Source organism: Caretta caretta, chromosome 16 (genome assembly GCF_965140235.1).
Source record: "Caretta caretta isolate rCarCar2 chromosome 16, rCarCar1.hap1, whole genome shotgun sequence".
In the NCBI taxonomy this organism is placed as follows: Eukaryota; Metazoa; Chordata; order Testudines; family Cheloniidae; genus Caretta; species Caretta caretta.
In genome coordinates, this window is record NC_134221.1 from 19,966,384 (window position 1) to 19,988,259 (window position 21,876).

The 21,876-nt window shown below is 49.1% G+C and overlaps 1 protein-coding gene and 1 long non-coding RNA gene across 4 annotated transcripts in view; one reads left to right on the plus strand and one right to left on the minus strand.

Annotated features, from left to right (window-relative positions):
* Positions 1 to 21,876, minus strand: part of GPSM1 (G protein signaling modulator 1) — a 214,140-nt gene that overhangs the window by 139,309 nt on the left and 52,955 nt on the right. The window contains exon 1 of one of the 3 annotated variants that reach the window (XM_048822352.2): positions 6,922 to 7,007. The exons of 1 other annotated variant lie outside the window; for it this stretch is intronic. Coding sequence is in view for 1 of the 2 variants with exons in the window: in XM_048822351.2 (XP_048678308.1) it covers positions 6,730 to 6,788 (59 nt within the window). In the remaining variant the exon portion in view is untranslated. Of the gene's footprint in view, positions 1 to 6,729; positions 6,865 to 6,921; positions 7,008 to 21,876 lie in introns of those variants that run through there. One more of the 3 variants, XM_048822351.2, reaches the window with a different exon arrangement.
* On the plus strand, positions 6,996 to 11,140 carry LOC125623295 (uncharacterized). Its single transcript, XR_007352955.2, has 2 exons — positions 6,996 to 10,132; positions 11,081 to 11,140. It is a non-coding gene; the product is annotated as an uncharacterized LOC125623295 (long non-coding RNA).

The following is a 21,876-nucleotide window of genomic DNA, read 5'->3' on the forward strand; positions in this document are numbered from 1 at the left end:
GGGAGACAGTCAACTGTGCAAAATAAATCTCATTTGCGGTCTGAATCATTGTGGTGCAGTCACTTAAGCTTGCAGCGAGTGCCTGCTACTCCGCATGTGTAACTAGCTGCACCAATTCCACCTATTTGCTTGTCCTACCAAATAAGGTGCCTGCCTACTTGCAGTATACCAATCAGCATCCACCCTGGGAACTTGTGCATGGCCAACCCCTTGGGACCCGCATCAAAATGCATTATGCAACAGGAGAGTTTTTCCTTCCCAACGTTACCATTTAGTGCTTTAAACACTTAGGTTTGGTACAGTGAGTCCAGCCATTTAGTCTACATGTGCAATTTCAAAGGATGCATTTCACCTGAACTCCTTTCCAGTGAGATGGAACAATCCAGTCATGTTTGTTTATCGCTGGTATTTTCTTGAAAAAGCTTCAGTGACGTTTCTCCTACCACTAACAATCAAAAACCTCTCATAGATGGCTCAGAGGATTTACAGCGAGATATAATGAAGCTTTTCATCGCTAGGTTGCCTATTTAGTTCCAGTCTGGGTTGATACAGGTTGGTCGATTTCAGTCCAGTTCCTAGCTGTCCAGGTAACAAAAGCCACCTGCTAATTTTCATCTTGGTGAATAATTGCAGCTGAAAAGCCAGTGACTGAACAGGCCAGGGAAAGGAGATGACCATTCTGCAATCTTATCAAACAGGTTAAAGTATTTTCTTTTGCTCCCAATTATACTTCACTTTCACTACACAAAACACACCACCCCACTTTCACAATAATATACAGCCATTTATTTGAATGCTTTGGAGATTTGCTTCTCTGAGTGCTGAGTGTCCAAAAAAAAATCTGAATATTTCATGGAGTATTGTGATTTCTGGGAGCTACTGAAAAAAATGCAGCAATATGGATATAGGCTCTTCCCAAGGGAATATCCCCCAGCTGATGAACATACTGTTATATAGTTCTTCCACCCAACTTGGTCTTTTATTCAAAAAGAAGAAAACCACTGAACTTTTCAGGGCACTCAGCGGGCTGGTTTGGGATCTGAATCCTAGACCCTATCTTCTCTGCAGTTTTGAGGCCAGAGTAGCACAAAAGGGGGCAATTTAGGAGTTGGTGCAAATGTGTTGGACATCCTCCTGTCTGACACACCAGGGACTGACCCTGGGACCTCCAGAACTATACAGACTTATATTCTCTATGGACTGAGCCCAGAGGGGAAACTAACACCCACTCACCAGATGGCTATACAAGCACCCCATTTCCCGTAAAAAGCCCAGCTCCAGGACTCTGGCAGTCCCATGCAAGGTGTGTGTGTTGGGGGATTGTGCCCTGGTGCCCTTCCCTAGCATGGGAGAGTGGCTAGGATCTGGTGTAAAGCACTTCAAAGTGGAACTGTTCTGAGCAGAAATGTACTTTTCTAAAACAGGGATGAATAGAATGGCCCTGGCCTCGCTCCCCACACCCCTTTTCCATTTCAGACTCCAGCTTTGCTCAGATTTATGGAGCAAGCAGCCAGCCCACACCATCTATCATTACCATGACTAGCAGTACAAAGGTGAGTGATTACACAAGGTCTCTTCAAAAGGGCAGCGCTGCACAGAAAAGGCAATCTGTATCAACGCTCCTGCAGGGCCACCCTGCCACATTTGCTCAGGTCAGACTCTGGCTGGCTGCAGTAAAAATGTATCCAAGTAAGGAGCACAGCCTCTAATCAAGCCTCATGCCACCTCTGAGGTATGGTTCATTAGTCTCATTTACCAATGGGGAAACTGAGGCATGGAGGAACTGTGACTTGCACAAGGGTCACAGAGTGAGTCCATGTCAGCACAGGGAGGAGAGCTCAGGTTCTCCGTGCTGTGCTTGGGGCCCTCAGATCACAGGCCTTCCCCCCAATGGATTAGTAAATCCAGAACACTAGCTCCCTTTCCCCTGCTCTGTTAAAACACTTTCCAAACACACTTCATATTGCCCGATTTGCCGGTGCTGAGCTACCTCAGCTCCTACTGGCTTTGGCAAAATGCAGCCCATGAGTCTATCATAATAGGGCGCCTTCATTAAGGGGAAGAACCAGGATGCTTTGAGGGCCCCTGATATACCTATTGCCCGCCCCCCACACACATAGGTCAGGTAAACGCTGGATTGACACTAAATGAGCTGGATGCTGTTCATGCCATGCTCAGGGCAAATCAGGAACATTTCTAAATGCTTTGGAGTCTGTATGAGTCTCTTCAAACAGGCAGCACTGGGGAGGGTGATCTTTTATCCAAGCCTTCGTGCCAGCTTTGTTCGTTTCTGATCTGAGTGCACTGTTAGCTAATGTCCTCTCCATGCCGGACTTGTAATGGGCCCGTGATGTGAATTCAATGCTGCTGCTTTCCCAAGAACATGCCGACCTCTCTCACACACAGCCTCATCAATCTGCAGAATGGCCTGTTAAAGCAGAAAGCCTTTAAGTTTTGGGGTTTCAGAGGACACCCGCCCCCTCCCCTACCCCAAGGAGGAGTCTGATCCACAGTATCCACCACAAATCACGATCCAGGATTCCTGGTCACTTTCAGTCCTTGTCTGAGCTCTTACATAGTGCTTAAGGTCACAGTCCCAGTCACACTCAATGAGCCTGGAGCACAAAAGACATGGCCACATTCCACCAGCATCTGAGACTCCCCTGGAAGCCCATGGGAGTTTGGGGTGCACAAAGCATGTAGGTCAGGCGCAGAAGGATGGTCTCGAGGCTGCAGCATGGCATATTCTCCCAGCAGGGATACGACATTCAGTCACAGCTGTCACGGTTTGTGGGAATTTCACAGTCCTCGTAGTCCGAGTTCAAGCAATCCCAAAAACGCAGAGCTAAACTCAGCTGAAGTGGTCAAATTTCGTTTGCTGGGGATTTTAGCAGCTCATCTCTTTCCTGAGAGCTGTCTAGATGAATCCATGTGTAAGAGGTGGGGCATCTACCCACCTCTCCTTTCCCTCCCTGAATTAGCAGTTGTGCAGCAAACATGCAGGGGTGGGCATGTATTAAAGAGTCGCAAAACGCCCACTTGGATTTCCTTCACAAAAATGATTAAAGTTTATTTAAACTAAAAGGTTTGCAAGAAGTAAGAGAGATTGACTCTAACCTGCTTAGAAGGTAGTATACATTTCCACAACCCCAGCCTAAAACAGGGGTAGGCTAAACTATTTGTTGCAACAGTGCATTCTCTTTTGGCTGTTACCAGCAGCTGGTGGTCAACAGGGGGAAGAAAAAAAAAACAACCTAAACAGGCACCTAGTGCTCTCTTCAACCCATATTCAATAGAATCAGACAAATAGCCCTTTCATTGCTAGGTTGAATTATTGTGTAAAGCATGTTTCAGAGTAACAGCCGTGTTAGTCTGTATTCGCAAAAAGAAAAGGAGGACTTGTGGCACCTTAGAGACTAACCAATTTATTTGAGCATAAGCTTTCGTGAGCTACAGCTCACTTCATCAGATACATACTGTGGAAACTGCAGAAGACATTATATACACAGAGACCATGAAACAATACCTCCTCCCACCCCACTCTCCTGCTGGTAATAGCTTATCTAAAGTGATCACTCTCCTTACAATGTGTATGATAATCAAGTTGGGCCATTTCCAGCATAAATCCAGGTTTTCTCACACTCCCTCCCCCAAAAACACACACACACACACTCACTCTCCTGCTGGTAATAGCTTATCCAAAGTGACCACTCTCCCTACAATAAGAAAAGGAGTACTTGTGGCACCTTAGAGACTAACCAATTTATTTGAGCATGAGCTTTCGTGAGCTACAGCTCACTTCATCAGATGTTTACCGTGGATGTTTACTGTAGCTCACGAAAGCTCATGCTCAAATAAATTGGTTAGTCTCTAAGGTGCCACAAGTACTCCTTTTCTTTTTGCGAATACAGACTAACACGGCTGTTCCTCTGAAACCTGTCATCTCCCTACAATGTGCATGATAATCAAGGTGGGCCATTTCCAGCACAAATCCAGGTCTTCTCACCCCCCCCCCCCGCACACACACACACACAAACTCACTCTTCTGCTGGAAGAAAAGGAGGACTTGTGGCACCTTAGAGACTAACCAATTTATTTGAGCATAAGCTTTCGTGAGCTACAGCTCACTTCATCGGATGCATACTGTGGAAACTGCAGAAGACATTATATACACATAGACCATGAAACAATACCTCCTCCCATCCCACTCTCCTGCTGGTAATAGCTTATCTAAAATAGCTCATCCAAACTGACCACTCTCCTTACAATGTGTACCTTGATTATCATACACATTGTAAGGAGCGTGGTCAGTTTGGATAAGCTATTACCAGCAGGAGAGTGAGTTTGTGTGTGTGGTTTTTGGAAGGGTGGGGGGGTGAGAAAACCTGGCTTTGTGCTGGAAATGGCCCAACTTGATTATCATACACATTGTAAGGAGAGTGATCACTTTAGATAAGCTATTACCAGCAGGAGAGTGGGATGGGAGGAGGTATTGTTTCATGGTCTCTGTGTATATAATGTCTTCTGCAGTTTCCACAGTATGCATCCGATGAAGTGAGCTGTAGCTCACGAAAGCTTATGCTCAAATAAATTGGTTAGTCTCTAAGGTGCCAAAAGTACTCCTTTTCTTTTTGTGTAAAGCATGTATCAAAGAGGGGCCAATGGAAAAAACACCATATTGTGTATGGTTAGAGGGAATTTTTTTTAAAATTCCAGATATTGCACAGACTGTGTCCCATTGCTGGAGAGAATCTGAAATGCAGATAATATTGATAGCAACACAGAAATATCTTAAGGTCATGAACTTTCTCCACACTAGACTTCTTTGATTTGGTTCAAGTAACAGGCAGGACCAGAGCTGGGAAAACACAGCTGTTTCAGTTTGCATGGGGTTCATGAGAACATTCTCTACTTTTACATGTGTGGCATCCATTTTTCGCTTTGAGACTGGGGTTTGGGCAAATCTGCCTCTGCTCTGAATGTGTAATGTAACTAATAGTCCCATCCACAACTGCTTGGTCCAGGCAAAATCTTAGCATGATGCTAAGTTGCTCCTACAGCGACTAACTAATTGTGCTAGAGAACCAAGGAGAACTACAGGGTCTGTGTGGCCAGCAGCTTCAGTAAAGAATCCCCTGTATGTTAATTACAGCCATGTCATAGCTTTTCTCTACCATGAGGGGCACAGTATTCTCTCTCCTGCTTTTATCTTTACACTTTCTGTGCCCCCATGAGAGTAACAGCCTCTCACTTCCCACACACCAGCACTTCCTCTCCTCTTACAAAACACTCCGGAAAACCCATTTCTAGCCAACCCTCCTCCACTTATTTTTGCACCCAGAATCCTCAGTGCGCGTTATGAATTGCAGTCCTCCTGTGTACCCTTTGCCACCTGAAATAGACCGTAAGCTACTCAGAGCAGGGCCCTACTTTGCTACATGTTTGCAAAAGCAGCACTGGTCTATACAGAATCAAGCATCAGACCATCTTTTCACATGATTCCCCTCCCAGATGCACTGGTAACCCACACTGTGGGCCTCTGTCCCTCCCTAGTCAAGAGGATAAGAATCCACTACAGCTGCTGGCTAATGGAGCTGCTCCTTCAGCTCCAGGGGGTAGAGGCTACAGCTGGTGAGAACATTTTCAACTAAATGAACTTTTGTCAGGCAGCTGAAACATATTGGTTTCAACAGTGTTTTCAAGAGGGACTCTCTAGCTCTGAGGCTAGGGGTCTGGCCTGGGAGAGTGAAATTCAAATACCCATTTTGCCCCAGTCTCAGCAGAGCTGGACATCCCAGATCAGGCTGAATCAGACACAGCAGGGGCTTGTTCCATAGTAAGGAATTAAACCTCTAAAGGAACCGCCATCCTCCGGTCAGCTCCAGTAGGGGGAACCTCCTGCTTCTAGCACTAAAGGTCTCTGGTTCAATCCCCCCGATGCCCATGTGGGCATCAACTGCGTGTGTGTATGTGTGTACACACACCCTTCTGAACGGGGGCGAGATAAACCAATGCCAGGGAGGAGATGCTTCCCCCTCTAAGCCCGTCTGCGCCAGAGCCGGGAAGATCAATAGCAGCGTTTGCTAAAAGCCGGCTCCGTTTTCGACGAGGAGGGTTTACACCAAGCGACGCAAGCAAAAGACACGACCCCAGGGGGCCTTTCCAGCCAGAGCCAGGCGGCGCTGCGCCCCCGGAACCCCGCACGGAAGAGAAACCCGGTGCAAACCGGCTCACTGCAGTCCCGTGTGCACCCAGCTGACCCTGGGGTTTCGCTTCGACACAGAGTCGCGGGCTGGGCTGCAGAGACCCCCCCACCCCCGCCCGCTGCAAGCCGAGGGTGAGCGTCGACGACAGGAGCCGGCCCCTCGCTCCCGCCCAGGCGCTCACAGCTGCAAGGGACGGAGCAGCGATGAGCCAGCGGCTGCGAAGCCCGGCGGCCGGTCTGGGGTCTCCGCCGCTCGACTCCAGCCCGGGGAAGCCCACGGCCGGGGGCGCCTGGCTGCTTTAACCGGCGAGCTGCGGCGTGAAGCATCGCCCACCCCTGGGCGACCCTCGCGGCTCTCCGAAGCCGGAGAACTTTTCCTCTGGCCCCGCGTGCGGGTGATCGCAGCGGACACTGGGACGCCGCAACGGGAGGGGCTGGGAGACCGCCCCGGGGGCGAGCCACGGCCCCTGCCGCGGGGTGGGGGGGGGGCACCGTCAACAGCTGCCAGTGAAGCCCTCTCCTACCTGGAGTAGAGTCTCTTGGGGGCCGAGTTCTGGATCTCATCGTGGGGGAGAAAAGCCATGAAAAAGGCAGCTCCAGCCTGAAAGCCTTCCCTCCCCCCTCCTCCCCGAGGGGGCTTTGTGGAGCAGGAGTAGCCGGAACACACCCACACACCCACACACACACCCCGCGAGGGGGATCCACTTTGCACCTACAGCTGCAGCTCGGCGCCGTAACCGTAAGCGGGGTGGCAGCGAGGAAGTGATGCAGAGTAACAGTAACTAGCAGGCAGGCCCCGCCCCGGCCGGGTGATGTCAGACAGAGCTCACAAGTCAAGGGGCTTAAAGGGACTTTATCCCCCCCTCCGCCCCAAACTCCTGATTTCAGCCAGACAGCGGCCCCTGCTCCTGGCAGGCCTCTCCTCTCCCCCAAGCACTGATTTCGACAGGTTGCGGGCAGCAGGCTGAGGGCTGGAAGGGGAGCCCGCTCCAGCTGTTCGGGCTGAGGAAGTGGGATCAGAGGGTGTCACCGCGGGGAAATCCTGGGCCCTCCAGGAAAAAAGCCAAAATGCTGAGCGTGGCTGGGGGAAGGGAGCGATAAGGAAAAGCCGCAGGCCCTGCCCTAGCACAGTCTCATGCCCAGGCTCAGACAGGGGGCAAGCAGCACTCATTCAGCACTCATTCACTTCAAGGGCGAAGCAGCAGGCAGCAGCCCTGCCCCTTCCAACGAAGGCCACACACTGGGCATCCTTACTGCTGCAGAGTAGCACCCTGTGCCTGGAGCAGGCCCCTGGTTTGAATACTCCAGGAATAAGGAACAGCAGTCTCCCAGGAGCTCGGGATCCAGCAGGATGAGGGACAGCACAGTCTGGCCTGTAGCAGGTGATTCCCCACCACCACCACCTTGTGAATCTTTGTGCGTTTGCTATTTATTGTCACGCAGTGGATTTCAGGGTGTTACCCATCAGGTGTCCAGAGATCTATACAGATTCAACAGAAAGCTGAGCAGAAGCACCCAGCCTATCTGGGCCACCCCTTGGTCCATTGCAGGGGTGTTTCTGCGGGCGGCCAGCGTCTCCTCCACGGGGTACAAGTGCAGAGCCTAAATTAGCGCTGCCTATTCAGCGTGTCTGAGATCCTGGCCATCCCGAGAGGGACATGGCCTAAACTGTGGCAACTCCACTGGAAACAAATTGTGGCAGATTCCACCAGCTCTCGCCACTCGCATTTGCACTGGGGACTCCCTGGGCAGAAGGTCTCCAGAGACGCGTCCTGCTTATTACCGTTTTTGCACTCTTGGGAAGCCGTTTTATTCCTCTCTAGAGTACGCGAAGATCCTACTCAATGCAACATGGAACTTCAGAGACCTTGAACAATGTCCCGCTGGCTAAACCGCAGAAACCTCTCACTCCACTCTCTGATTGATTGAGCTTTAAAAACCCAACAAAACCAACAAACCGGTATCCCCACAGTCTAACAATGTGCTTGATTCAGCCGATAAACCACAGCAGTGAAACCTGAAACCATCACGCCAAAACCCTCAGCAGCAGCATTGTCCTGGGTACATGTCACTCCGCTTGATTAAAGGGAGTGTGCACTGAACCAGGAGGAAAGATACACCCACAGGGCCAGGCTGGAGAGCTGTGACTCACACCGGCCAGTGTTTACTTGGGATTCCACTGAAACCAATGAGACTCTTCATGTGAGCAGCTCTCCATCAGTAGGAGCAAGGACTTTGCAGGCTGGCCCTAAGAGATGTTGGGACTCCCACAGCTTTTGGGATTCCCCCCCTGCTTCTATAGAAGAACTTAGAATGAAAAACAGCCACTGATACCACTGGCTGCAGCCCTCCCTTACCCATAGGAGACAGAGCGTGCGTTGCTGCATGCAGCCCACAGTACTTGGTTGGCATTTAATGATTGTGGGCAGCTGGAGTAATCGCCCTGCAGAGGAACAATGCTGTAGTAGGAAGCAAGAGAGAGGAGGATGGAGCCCGACTTCCATTTTGGTTTGGTGCCAGATGAATAGCATTCCCTACCGAGCTGAGCAAACGGGTTGCCCACAAGTTATCGATGTGGAGGTCATGGGGTGAAATTCCATGGCTTGTGCTATGCAGGAGGTCAGATTATGAGATCCTAAAGGTCCCTTTTAGCTTTAAAAACTATGACTCCGCAATGGATAATTTATGATCTGACAAAGAGCTGCTTTTTCTGCTTGCAGGGCAGTAGCGAGCAATTTGCACCAGATTTTAATTCATTAATCAAATTTATTTGCGGGGTTTGGTGCAGGTTTTGTTGACTACAGATGCTCGCCGCAAGTATTCAATGCACAGCCAACACTCCAGCTGCAGTTAGCTGCAATTAGTCAGATAAGTCACATGGTATTGTTTCTGACCCTTAATTGGATGAGCAAATAAACATTTTCTGTACAAATACTTACACGTGCAAATGAGAACATTTGCTCTCTGTGACTAGCTGCAGGCATGCCAGTGACACTGCCTGGTACTACAGGCTGAATACTAAGCCCTGGTCTACACTACGAGTTTAGGTCAGATTTAGCAGCATTAGATTGGTTTAGCCCTGCACTCGTCCACACGACAAAGCCATTTTTTCTGACTTTAAGGGCTCTTAAAACCGGTTTCTGTACTCCTCCCCAACAAGCGGATTAGCACTAAAATCAACCGCTGGGTCGAATTTGGGGTAGTGTGGACACAATTTGACAGTATTGGCCTCCGGGAGCTATCCCAGAGTGCTCCATTGTGACCACTCTGGACAGCACTCTCAATTCAGATGCACAGGCCAGGTAGACAGGAAAAGCCCCACGAACTTTTGAATTTCATTTCCTGTTTGGCCAGTGTGGTGAGCTCATCAGCAGAGGTGACCATGCAGAGCTCTTCAGCACAGGTGACCATGGAGTCCCAGAATTGGAAAAGAGCTCCAGCATGGACCATATGGGAGGTAATGGATCTGATCGCTGTATGGGGAGATGAATCCATGCTATCAGAACTCCGTTCCAAAAGACGAAATGCCAAAATATTTGAAAAAAATCTCCAAGGGCATGAAGGACAAAGGATATCACAGGGACCCGCAACAGTGCCGAGTGAAACTGAAGGAGCTCAGGCAAGCCTACCAAAAAACCCAAGAGGCAAATGCCCGCTTGGGGTCAGAGCCCCAGACAAGCCGCTTCTATGATGAGCTGCATGCAATTGTAGGGGGTGCCCCTACCACTGTCCCACCCCGTACATGGACTCCTGCAAGGGGGGTCTCACGCAACAGGGATGAGGATTTTTGGGACGAGGAAGATGAAAGCGCACACCAGGCAAGCGGAGAAACCGTTCTCCCTGACAGCCAGGAACTGTTTATCACTTTGGAGCCACTACCCTCCCAACCCGGGCTCCCAGACCTTGAAGGCGGAGAAGGCAGCTCTGGTGAGTGTACCTTTGTAAATATAATACACGGTTTAAAAGCAAGCGTGTTTAATGATTAATTTTGCCCTGAAGACTTGGGATGCATTCGCAGCCAGTACAGCTACTGGAAAAGTCTGTTAATGTGTATGGGGATGGAGCGGAAATCCTCCAGGGACATTTCAATGAAGCTCTCCTGGATGTACTCCCAAAGCCTTTGCAAAAGGTTTCTGGGGCAGGCAGCCTTATTCCGTCCTCCATGGTAGGACACTTTACCATGGCAGGCCAGCCGCACGTAGTCTGGAATCATTGCATAACAAAGCATGGCAGCATATGGTCCCAGTGTTTGCTGGCATTCAAGCAACATCCGTTCTTTATCTCTCTGTGTTATCTCAAGAGACTGATATAATTCATGGTCACCTGATTGAAGTAGGAGAATTTTATTAAGGGGACATTCAGAGGTGGCTGTTCCTGCTGAGCCGTTTGCCTGTGGCTGAACGGAAATCATCCCCGCTGTTACCCACGCGATCGGGGGAGGGGTGAAGCGATCATCCCAGAGAATTGGGGGGGGTGTGGGGGGGATTAGTTGGGTTTGTTAGCTGCACGATAACCCGAAAACCGAAGCCCCCTCCTTTTAAAGGGCTAACCCAATGGGTGCTTGGTATGTGAAATGAGGGTGCTGCTGTTTGAAACCATTCCCACAAGTTAGGAAGGTTAAAGAAGCCAAAAGACTGTGGCTTACCGTGTCTGCCTACAAGCTGAAATCTGCTGCCCGCCGGCCCTGCATGTGTGATCTCTCACACCATACGGGCAGGCCCTCGATAGAAGAGGCAAAATGCGACCTCGTAAAGAAACCACACATGCTATGTAATGTTAATAGCTTGGTTCACCGTGAAAGAGTCTCCCCATTGTTCTTTAAAAGAAAAGAGACGACATTTTAGAGACTAATCTCCCTTTTTTCCCCTCCCGCAGCTGCAAATGTTTCAAAGCTCCCCCTATCATCGCTGTCCCAGAGGCTGTCAAAGATTAGAAGCTGAAAAAAACACACTCACAATGAAATGTTCTCTGAGCTCATACAGGCCTCCAATGCTGAAAGAGCCCAGCACAATGCGTTGCGGGAGACAATGTCAGAGTCCAGGAAAGCACAAAATGAACCCGAGGAGAGGAGGGATTAGCGAGAGGAAAGGAGGCAGGATGCAATGCTGAGGCTACTGGAGGATCAAACTGATATGCTCTGGCGTATGGTTGAGGTGCTGGAAAGGCAGCAGGAGCACAGATCACCACGGCAGCCCCTGTGTAACAAACCGCCCTCCTCCCCAAGTTCCATAGCCTCCTCACCCAGACACCCAAGAATGCGGTGTGGGGGGACTCTGGGCACCCAACCACTCCACTCCAGAGGACTGCCCAAGCAACAGAAAGCTGGCATTCAATAAGTTTTGAAGTGCAGTGTGGCCTTGTCCTTCCATCCTTACCTCCTCCCCCACCCCTCCCAGGCTACCTTGGCAGTTATCCCCCCATTTGTGTGACGAATTAATAAAGAATGCATGAATTTGAAATAACAATGACTTTATTGCCTCTACAAGTGGTGATCAAAGTGGGGAGGGGAGGGCAGTTGGCTTACAGGGAAGTAGAGTGAAACAATGGGGTGGGTTTTCATCAACAAACAAACAGAACTGTCACACCGTAGCCTGGCCAGTCATGAAACTGGTTTTCAAAGCTTCTCTGATGCACAGCGTGCCCTGCTGTGCTCTTCTAACCACCCTGGTGTCTGGCTGCGTGTAATCAGCGGCCAGGCGATTTGCCTCAACCTCCCACCCTGCCATAAACGTCTCCCCCTTACTCTCACAGAGATTGTGGTGCACACAGCAAGCAGTAATAACAATGGGAATATTGGTTTCGCTGAGGTCTAACCGAGTCAGTAAACTGCGCCAGTGCACTTTTACACGTCCAAATGCACATTCTACCACCATTCTGCACTTGCTCAGCCTATAGTTGAACAGCTCCTGACTACTGTTCAGGCTGCCTGTGTACGGCTTCATGAGCCATGGCATTAAGGGGTAGGCTGGGTCCCCAAGGATACATATAGGCATTTCAACATCCCCAACAGTTATTTTCTGGTCTGGAAAGTAAGTCCCTTGCTGCAGCTGTTCTCACAGACCAGAGTTCCTAAAGATGCGAGCGTCATGTACCTTTCCTGGGCATCCCACGTTGATGTTGGTGAAACGTCCCTTGTGATCCACCAGAGCTTGCAGCACTATTGAAAAGTACCCCTTGCGGTTTATGTACTCGCCGGCTTAGTGCTCCGGTGCCAAGATAGGGATATGCGTTCCGTCTATCGCCCCACCACACTTAGGGAATCCCATTGCAGCAAAGCCATCCACTATAACCTGCACATTTCCCAGAGTCACTACCCTAGATAGCAGCAGCTCAGTAATTGCGTCGGCTACTTGCATCACAGCAGCCCCCCCAGTAGATTTGCCCACTCCAAATTGATTCCCGACTGACCGGTAGCTGTCTGGCATTGCAAGCTTCCAGAGGGCTATCGCCACTCGTTTTTGAACTGTGAGGGCTGCTCTCATCTTGGTATTCTGGCGCTTCAGGGCAGGGGAAAGCAAGTCACAAAGTTCCATGAAAGTGCCCTTACGCATACAAAAATTTCGCAGCCATTGGGAATCGTCCCAGACCTGCAATAGTCTGCGGTACCACCAGTCTGTGCTTGTTCCCCGGGCCCAGAATCGGCGTTCCATGGCATGAGCCTGCCCCATTGCCACCAGGATGGCCAAATTGCCAGGGCCCGAACTGGGCCCCTCAAGAATTGAGCTCACAACCCTAGGTTTAGCAGGCCAATGCTCAAACCACCGAGCTATCCCTCTGCCAATATTCCAGGCAGGACTGAATCTCCATTAGACAAAAACTTAAAGAAGAGAATGACCTGAGTCACTCCTATTTATGTGCAGGTGCCCCTGACAGACCTCACTGAGATCTGCCAGGAGCACCCATGTCTGCCCAGGTGCCCCGACTGACCTGACCAAGGCCGGCCAAGAGCACGCAGGAGATGACGAGGACGGTTACCAGTCGTACTGCACTATCTGCTGCCACAAGGCAATCAGCTGCTGCTGTGTAGCAATGCAGTCCCACGTCTGCCAGCACCCAGGAGACATACGGTGACGGTGAGCTGAGCAGGCTCCATGCTTGCCATGGTATGGCGTCTGTACAGGTAACCCAGGAAAAAACATGCAAAACGATTGTCTGCCATTGCTTTCACGGAGGGAGGGGAGGGAGGGAATGGGGGCCTGACAACACGTACCCAGAACCACCCGCAACAATGTTTTTTGCCCCATCAGGCATTGGGATTTCAACCCAGAATTCTAATGGGTGGTGGAGACTGCAGGAACTGTGGGATAGCTACCCACAGTGCAAGGCTCCGGAAGTCGACGCCAACCTCGGTACTGTGGACGCATTCCACCGACTTAATGGCTTTAAGTGGAGACAATCGACTGTATAAAATCGCTTTCTAAAAATTCGACTTCTATAAATTTGACCTAATTTCATAGTGTAGACATACCCCAAAGGCCTAGCAGGAATCAGGAATTCCCAGGCATAGGAATTTACTGGATTGCTAACATTTACATAAAAAGAAAAGGAGGACTTGGGGCACCTTAGAGACTAACAAATCTAAGGTGCCCCAAGTCCTCCTTTTCTATTTGCGGATACAGACTAACACGGCGGCTCCTCTGAAACCTGACATTCACATGAAACTCTTTGCAGCACTCGCCCAGCTCTGCTTCTGTGCATCTTCCCTCTTGCAACGACTGACAGACAATTCCCTTTTTAAATTATTAATCTCACTGCAGAGACAGAACTCCCTTATTTTTCAGTGGACAGTAGTCATGGCACGTTATCCCCTTGTTACGTTGCTCACGCTATGGCATTATCTACATAGCTGCCTCTCAAGTTTTACCATCCTTGCACTAACACCAGGGGTATCAATAGCAGGAGCGCTAGTGTAGACCGGTCACTGCATTCTTAACCAGCCTATTAGCCAGACCTGCTCTGAGAAGGGTTAGTCAACATGGCGATAGAAATGTCAGTGGCAATCAACATTAATTCTCCCATCATTGATATCACTGTTGGAGCTGCGAGGAGAAGGCCCGGAAATTCCCTTGAATTACAGACACTGTGGTGGTGATGACTGTTTATTTCTGCCTAGTGAAAGTTTTGCCTGGATCACAGTTTGCCAGTGAAGGGAGAGACAGAAATAAATCGGGGCCAGCATCTCCCTCCACTTCAGTTCACGTTCTGTGCTGTTGATGATAACACAAGGGCTGCTTTTAGAGTGAACAAGCGTACGATACAGTTCAACAGATTCCTCTGTGTCACGGGCCAGAGGGCAAGGAGACAGAACGGCCTGGAAGAACACATGGGCAGGCATAACTGCTGCTACGATGGACACTGTCATGCCATTTAAGTTTGGCAAGCTCCTGAAATAAAAATCTGAATGCTGTAAGGGCATGAACACCTGCTGTCTGGCTAGAGCTCTCTGTCAATCACTTTAATAGAAATCATGGGGGGGCGGGGGGCTTCATTTAAAAACTAAAACAAAGCAGTGCACATTCATACAGCACCTTTCATGCCAAAGAACCCCAAGGCACTCTACGAAATTAAGATAGAGATCCCCTCACCCGCCACTTGGGAGAAGCATGGCCGCTGTTTAAAGCGCACAATCATTCTTTTTACATGCTATTCATTGTATTGTGTTACTATAAACACATGAGTTGCCCAGTGAGGTATTATTTTCATTTTGCAGATGGGGAAACTGAAGCAGAAAGAGTGGATGTGACATAGCCAAAGTCACACAGCAAGTCAGAGAATCAGGATGACAATTCAGGACCTCCTGATTCCCAATCCTATGCACATTCCTCTATATCACATGACTTCATACCACCATGATCCATTTGAGAAATGAAGTGAAGAAGAATATTCTTGTGATTTTACATGAGGCTTATGATGGTTGGTGTTTTTCTTTAATCCCCATCTCCTGGAGTCAAGTGAACACGTGAGAATCTCAGCTAGCACAAAGAAAAAAAAATAGTTTCTAGCCCTTGAGTTTGCAAAGAAAAGCTTGAAAACATGACCGGAGTATACCCTAAAAGCAAAAAACTAGAAGGCAATGAAAAAGAACAACATTTGGGGGGGGGGGGTACCCCCATGATTTTTTGGAGTCTCACTCATTTTTGAATGCTTGAGAATGCCAATATGGAGAATGTACCAGCTTATGGAGAATGCACCCGCTTGAAGCAGCAGCTGGAATTTGGCTACTTCTCGGCAACACCAACACTTATGAAAAGAATCGTGGACTCTCTCATGAATCCGAATGAGGAGGCGTCGGGGTTTACACACCTCACCCGACAAGCAGCACCTCCAACAGCTCGGTGCTCCTTACATCAGAATGCAGCACTAGCTCATTGTCACGGTTTTTGGAGGTCTCCCATCCAAGTGCAGACACGAGCACAGTCTTGCTTGGCTTACAAGCTCAAAACAGGATCACAACACAAAGTGGTAGGGTTGCAGGAATCTAATTTTTTTTTTAATTCCTATCCAACTCTACTGCACCAGACTACCAAGCAAGCCCTCACGACAGTAGTGTTTCTTGCCACGTTGATTAAGAGCTATATTGCACAGTGTCAGTTCCAGAAAATAATAGAAATGGTACCCTTTGGAGGTAAAAATATTTGCACACATGTAAGCATCATGAAAACAGCATGCTGTGGGAAAAGCCAGTTCTATAATAAACACAGAATTATGACACTGTAGTTGGTCACTATGTTTTTGCCAATCTCGTGCGGACTTGTGGCAAATTAAAAGATCTCCTGCGGATCTGATGAGTTTCTCATCTAGGAATGCTAAGGACGCATGAACTCACTCCAATCATAGGATGTCTCTGTAATTAGCATGTAAGCTTGTTGTTTCATTCATGAAATGTGTTGCTGGTGGCCTCTACTGGCGAGTGTGCACATAAGGAGCACTATCATTCAGACTTCAAAAGCTCAGACACGCTCAGGCTAAAATCACTGCTGAGTTTGCAACCCATAATCGCTACTCTTCGCTCCATAGTTAGAGACACTGTACATTTGATTTTTTAAAAACGGACTAATTCCAAAAGACTCCCACAGCTGGGGTACAGCCCCTGGTAAAATAGTGTGTCCCAATAGTTCTTCCAAAAAAAATCCTTTAAAAGGGTCAGAGAGGCAAACCAAGCAAAAAATGCTGACAAGGGTAAGGCAAAAAGTGATTTGAGGTAAGCAAGAAAAAGGAAGAAAAAAAGAAATGCAAAAGGATTGGCTAGTAAGGTGTGGTGTGGGCTCGTTCTGGGCAGTCAGTCTAACTTATGCATGTTGCTTTTAGGTGTGAACAACAGAAATAGTTTTAAAAAATTAAGATATTAACAGACCATGAATTAACAGGATCAACAAGAATGTTCTGAGCACAGAATTCATATCCAGATCACCCTGAATTCTAATCCCAGCTGTCACATCGAACGACTCAGAGGCACCAGCCAGTTTACATAACATCTCAGTCTTGGTTAGCAGATGGAGGAAGCATTAGTTAATGGTTAGAAGTGCTAGGTTTGTTACTGAGCTGTGAACAGTGGTAAGACTGTGGGGTCCTTTCGTGCAAGAGAAAAGAAAGGCCTCCCAGAGGCTGTGAAGAGCAGCCGCAGGCCTCCCACTCTGTGCCACACACATTCTGTCTGAACCTGGAGAGCTCTCTTTGGCTTTGGGATTTTTATAAAAGATAATTACTGTGTATGAGAGCTGCAAAATCAGTTTCCTTGGAACCACCCTGGGCCATGCAGGAAACTCAGAGGGACCGGGAGAGCTTTCAGGAGCTGCTAACCACTCAAGTTTATTTAAAACAACATATTAAGAGGGACCAGGTTCAACAACGTACCATGGGGAGGAAATCCTGTCTTGGCCTAGGTGATTTCATAGCGCTTTGCCCATCTAACCTCTAAGAAAAACTTGTTCTTGCTCCCACCCTGCCAAGCTTTGCTCAGGAACCTGAAGAGCTGATTGTCTTCAAAGGCTTATTTCAGCTGATTCCAGTCCCAAGGCAATAAACTCCCCCTCCTAGGTGCTGGGTGCTGGTGAGAAGCTGTTATTTCCCCTCCTAAGCAGGAAGAAAAAGGTTACTACAACCTGCAACTAACCTCTAACTGAGCCAGAAAGATTATTCATATCAGAAATAAAGAGGATCATATGGGAGTAAAAAGCTGCTTTGCTGGAGTGGATCACCGCTTTTAAAAGCACCTGGAGCCCAGAGGCTCCAGAATAAATCTCAATAATGAGATTCTCTGAATAATTCAACCATGTGCAGCATGGCTGAGAGCATGCCTGTAACAGCTGAGGAGCAAAAGCCTCCCTGGGGGGCCAGATCCTGAGCCGCACTGAGCATCTGGAACAGCCTTGGGCTTCAATAGGACTTGCAGCAGCTCAGGATTTGCCCTTTCTGGTTCTGTATCATTTATATTTCCAGCTCCTCCGACCTCCTTGCATTTCCTTTTCATTCATTCTCTTCCTCCCATCCTTGCCCAGAGGCAGATCTCATCTGCCTCCCATGACTCTCAGACTGGGCTGGACTCTCTTTAAATAAATAGCAAAAGCCCCTGAACGTACACCCATTCTCTACACCTGCAGGCTCTACATGAGTATTCCATGAATGGTTCTATGCCACTATTTCCAGGGCTGGCTTCGGCTCCTCTAATGAGGTTTTTCTTGGGGCCCTCCATCCCCTTAATCCACACTTCCACTCCCTTAAAAAAGGGAGCCCTTTCAATCACTTTGCTTTCGTTTGCTCCTTTCTCCCTTTGTTACTTTCTGCCTAGCCCTCCCCCAGGCTCAGGGGCACATGTTTTCTTTTCCCCAATCCTGAGCCAGAGGTCTGCTCTCTGGGGGCTAACAAGGTTCACAGCCCTGCAGAGGAGTGGAAGAGGGTGTTCAGAGTCACCGACCCAGGAAGGTTTGATGGTTTCGGATAGGAAGCTTGCTCAGCTCCAGTCTCTGAGCCTCCCCCACAGTCTCTGAGCCTCCCCCCACTGCAGGATGACTGGCAAGAGAGAGGCGGCCTGCTTGGTGGCTGGGTGTTTCCCAAGTGCAGGTCAGCAGAGTGAGCTGGACTTTTGTATGCTAACTCCATCGGCAGCTATTGTCCATAAAGCCAGGCCTGTGATGCTGGCTTGCCTGTCAGAGAGCCAAGCCTTGATGTTCAGTTGCAAACTGCAGAGAGAAAGGGTAGGAAATTCTCCCTCTCAAGTTTCAGAGTAACAGCCGTGTTAGTCTGTATTTGCAAAAAGAAAAGGAGGACTTGTGGCACCTTAAAGACTAACCAATTTATTTGAGCATAAGCTTTTGTGAGCTACAGCTCACTTCATCGGTTGCATCCGATGAAGTGAGCTGTAGCTCACGAAAGCTTATGCTCAAATAAATTGGTTAGTCTCTCTCAAGTGCCTGTCACGCCGGCATCCTCCTCTCCCGAGCCTGGCTGGCTGGGAACTCTGCACTGCAGCTCGCTCCGGGTCACCGCGTCCTAGCCCAACGTTGATGATTTAGGCTGATCAGCTCCAGCATTTGGAGCTGCCCAGCCGTGCCAGTCCCTTGAGCCGCGTTTTTCACAGCCACTCTAGATTAGCTCTCATTAAACAGTGATAAGCAGACAGCTGTGCTAATCGGGGTGAGGTGAGCCAGCGCACTTGTGACCGAGGGAGAGGCTCAGATGGCCATGGCACTGCCTGGCTGAGGAGGGATTTCGGAGGCTACTTGCCAGCGGATACGCCTCCACTTAGAACAACATGGCGCTTTGTACGAAGAGCCTTAGTCATTCAGAATGGCCTTCGGATTTAGGAGGCCTCCAGCATGAACATAAGAATCGCCATAGTGGGTCAGACCAAAGGTCCATCTAGCCCAGTATCCTGTCTTCCGACAGTGGCCAATGCCAGGTGCCCCAGAGGGAGTGAACAGAACAGGTAATCATCAAGTGATCCATCCCCTATCGCCCATTCCCAGCTTCTGGCAAACAGAGGCTAGGGACACACTCCCATTGTCTTCAATGGATGAAGGATCATGCCCTAAAGAACGTATCACACCCCAGTGCATTTTCCTCAAAGACACCCCTGGCTTCATTCCTTCCCCCACCAAAGTACTTCCATTGACTTTGCTGGAAGGAGGCACAAATCAATAGGGTCAAATGGTCTGCTAGCGTAAACTGGTGGTGTTGTTTGCTTTAATGGAGCCGTGCCAGTTTTCATCAGCAGAAAACTTGGCCCTCAAGCCCACAGGGTGTTTATTTTCTAGTGGAGGCTGGTGGATGTGTAATATCTAGCGTCCCCCCTGCATTCAGCAAAGTGGAGATCAACTTGGTGAATAATGAGCTAAACGTTTGCTGTTTTATATCAATAAATGAAGAAGGAAAAAAAAGCCCCGAACAAGAGCACAGCTAGACAGTCGCTGTCAGAAACAAACAATCTTGGGTTAAATGGATGCCTCTGCCTAGCAGCCTTGGAGATCATGGGAATCAGGCAGTGGCAAATTTAAGGACAACCCAGGGTGATGCAGCGTAATGGGGCAGGAACCAATCCTTCATGCTAGCTTACCATGCGGTTCACCATGCAACATTATCTCAGATCAGGGCTCAGTGGTAAAACAAATACAACAAGGAGAAATCAGGTGGATGGTATTTAAGAGCAAAGGATGGACACCCACATGAGTTGTTCTTCATGAGTAGGATGTAAAAAGCGATTCTGCTCTTTTAGTCTATTGTAGTCCCCGTACTGGAGCTCCAGTAAGGAATGGATCCAATCATATCTGATTCAAGTCATTTTACCCCAGAGGTGAGCTTGTCCTTCTGTGTCTGTACTCAGGCATAATACTCCAGCCAGTCCAAGGGTTACAGTCTATCTAGGTATTTACATGGAGCTCCTCCTCACTACAGCATCTGCAGTTTCTGTAGGGCTGGTCTTTTGAGGGGAGTGGGTTTAGACCTACTTAGGCCTAATTAGTTGCCTCCCAGGTGATGGGTTTCAGGCCAGAGATCAGGTGATAGCCCTGCAGGCCACCTAGTCTTCACATAAAAGAGCAGCAAGCATCCCCGTTAGGAGAAAGAGGAGGCATACTCCCGGAAAAGACTTGGGTCAGAAGAAAGAAGGTGGGAGGAGCATCTCACTAGCTAGGGGGAGACCTGGCTGGAGATACCTGCTCTGAGGGTTGGGATGGAAGCTTGAGAGACATGACTTTAGGAGGGGCCAAGCAGCAGGTCCCAGTCGATTGGTTTTGATTTGGGTTGGACTGTTTCGTTTTGGCAAATAAAATCATCCCTGAAAAAAAGGATCGAAATTCTACAGCTGTGGGGAGCTTTGTTTGATGCACTGGCTGGAGAATTGGCCTCCCTGGCTTATGATTGTACTTTAGGAGGAAGAAATACAAAGCAAATACAACCCTGCCCTGGGATAGAGGTGTGCAAGAGGCCCGGCATCGTTAGCACCTGTGATTCTCCAACTTAAAAGGAATTTTCTTTCGTATGGAACGAGTCAGAGGATTCTGAGCATAATTACTGGGAATGACAAAGACAAAGAGGTGACGTGCATTGATGTGCACAGTTCTGTAGGAACTAAGGAACACGCAGGGCCCTGCTCCGTGGAAGTCAATAGAATGTTTACTGTTGACTTCAGTGGGCGCATACTGGAGTGGTGTGTGCTGTGTGACATGGCGTGCGTTAACCCAGTGCTATCACCCAGTAATGTATGGCGATGGAAGCAGCATCACAGAAGTAATACCGTTGCCACTATCTCATGCCACTCCATAGATTATTGCGCTCGCAAGTCAATAAAGGGAAGATTTGGAAGCCAGTAAATCACTCTGCACTCATCCGATACCATCCTTCTTACAGAAGGGCTGCTCGAGCTCACGGCATAGTCTCCTTCCGCTCTGGGGCGAGTGCAGTTCGGTACTAGGACGTATGCTTTCAAAAGGGACTCGGGTTATTCTGGGTGCCCAATCTGGCATGCCTTAAAGGGCACCTGGCTTGTGAAAGTCAGGCCCCTCAATGGTATCTCAGGTTGGGCACCCAGAACTGGAGGCACCCAAACTGCCTGGTGAGTTTGGAAAACGTAAGCCAAGTTTTAAGGTTTTTTTCAGCTATATACGGAGGTGAAATGCATCCTGGTGAGAGGGCGGGGCCAGTGAGCAGGCAGCTCAGGGGGACGCTGCGCCATCGATTCCTTGTAGAGCACCTGCTAGAAAGTCTGCTGTTGCCAGGGGACAGTACCTCCTAGAGGGGCTCTTCCCCAGCTCCGACCGTCCGCTGGACCACAGAGCCCTAACAGTAAGGTGTTCACGTGGGGCAGCTTCGGCCATCTGAGGGCCTTGGCCAACAAGCCGAGTAGGCCATGCACCTGCTCTCCACTCTGTGGTTGCTGGGCACAGCGGGTCCGGCATTGCGCTGGGTTGTTCCCTTCTGCTGCACAATGGCGCATATGGAACCTGGCCCAAAGCCGATGGGAGTCTTTACACGGACTTCAGTGGGTTTTGGATGAGGCTCATAAGCCATGGGACCATGCTGTCACATCCCCTCCACCTTTTTCATTTTACAGGCAATTGAGATGTTGTGGTTATTACAATGAAACGTGCTGTTTTACCTAGAGATGCTCCATTTAAATTGCCTGGTCCCAGCTCTGGTGCTATAAACCCTCTAATATAGATGAAGAGCCACGTTTG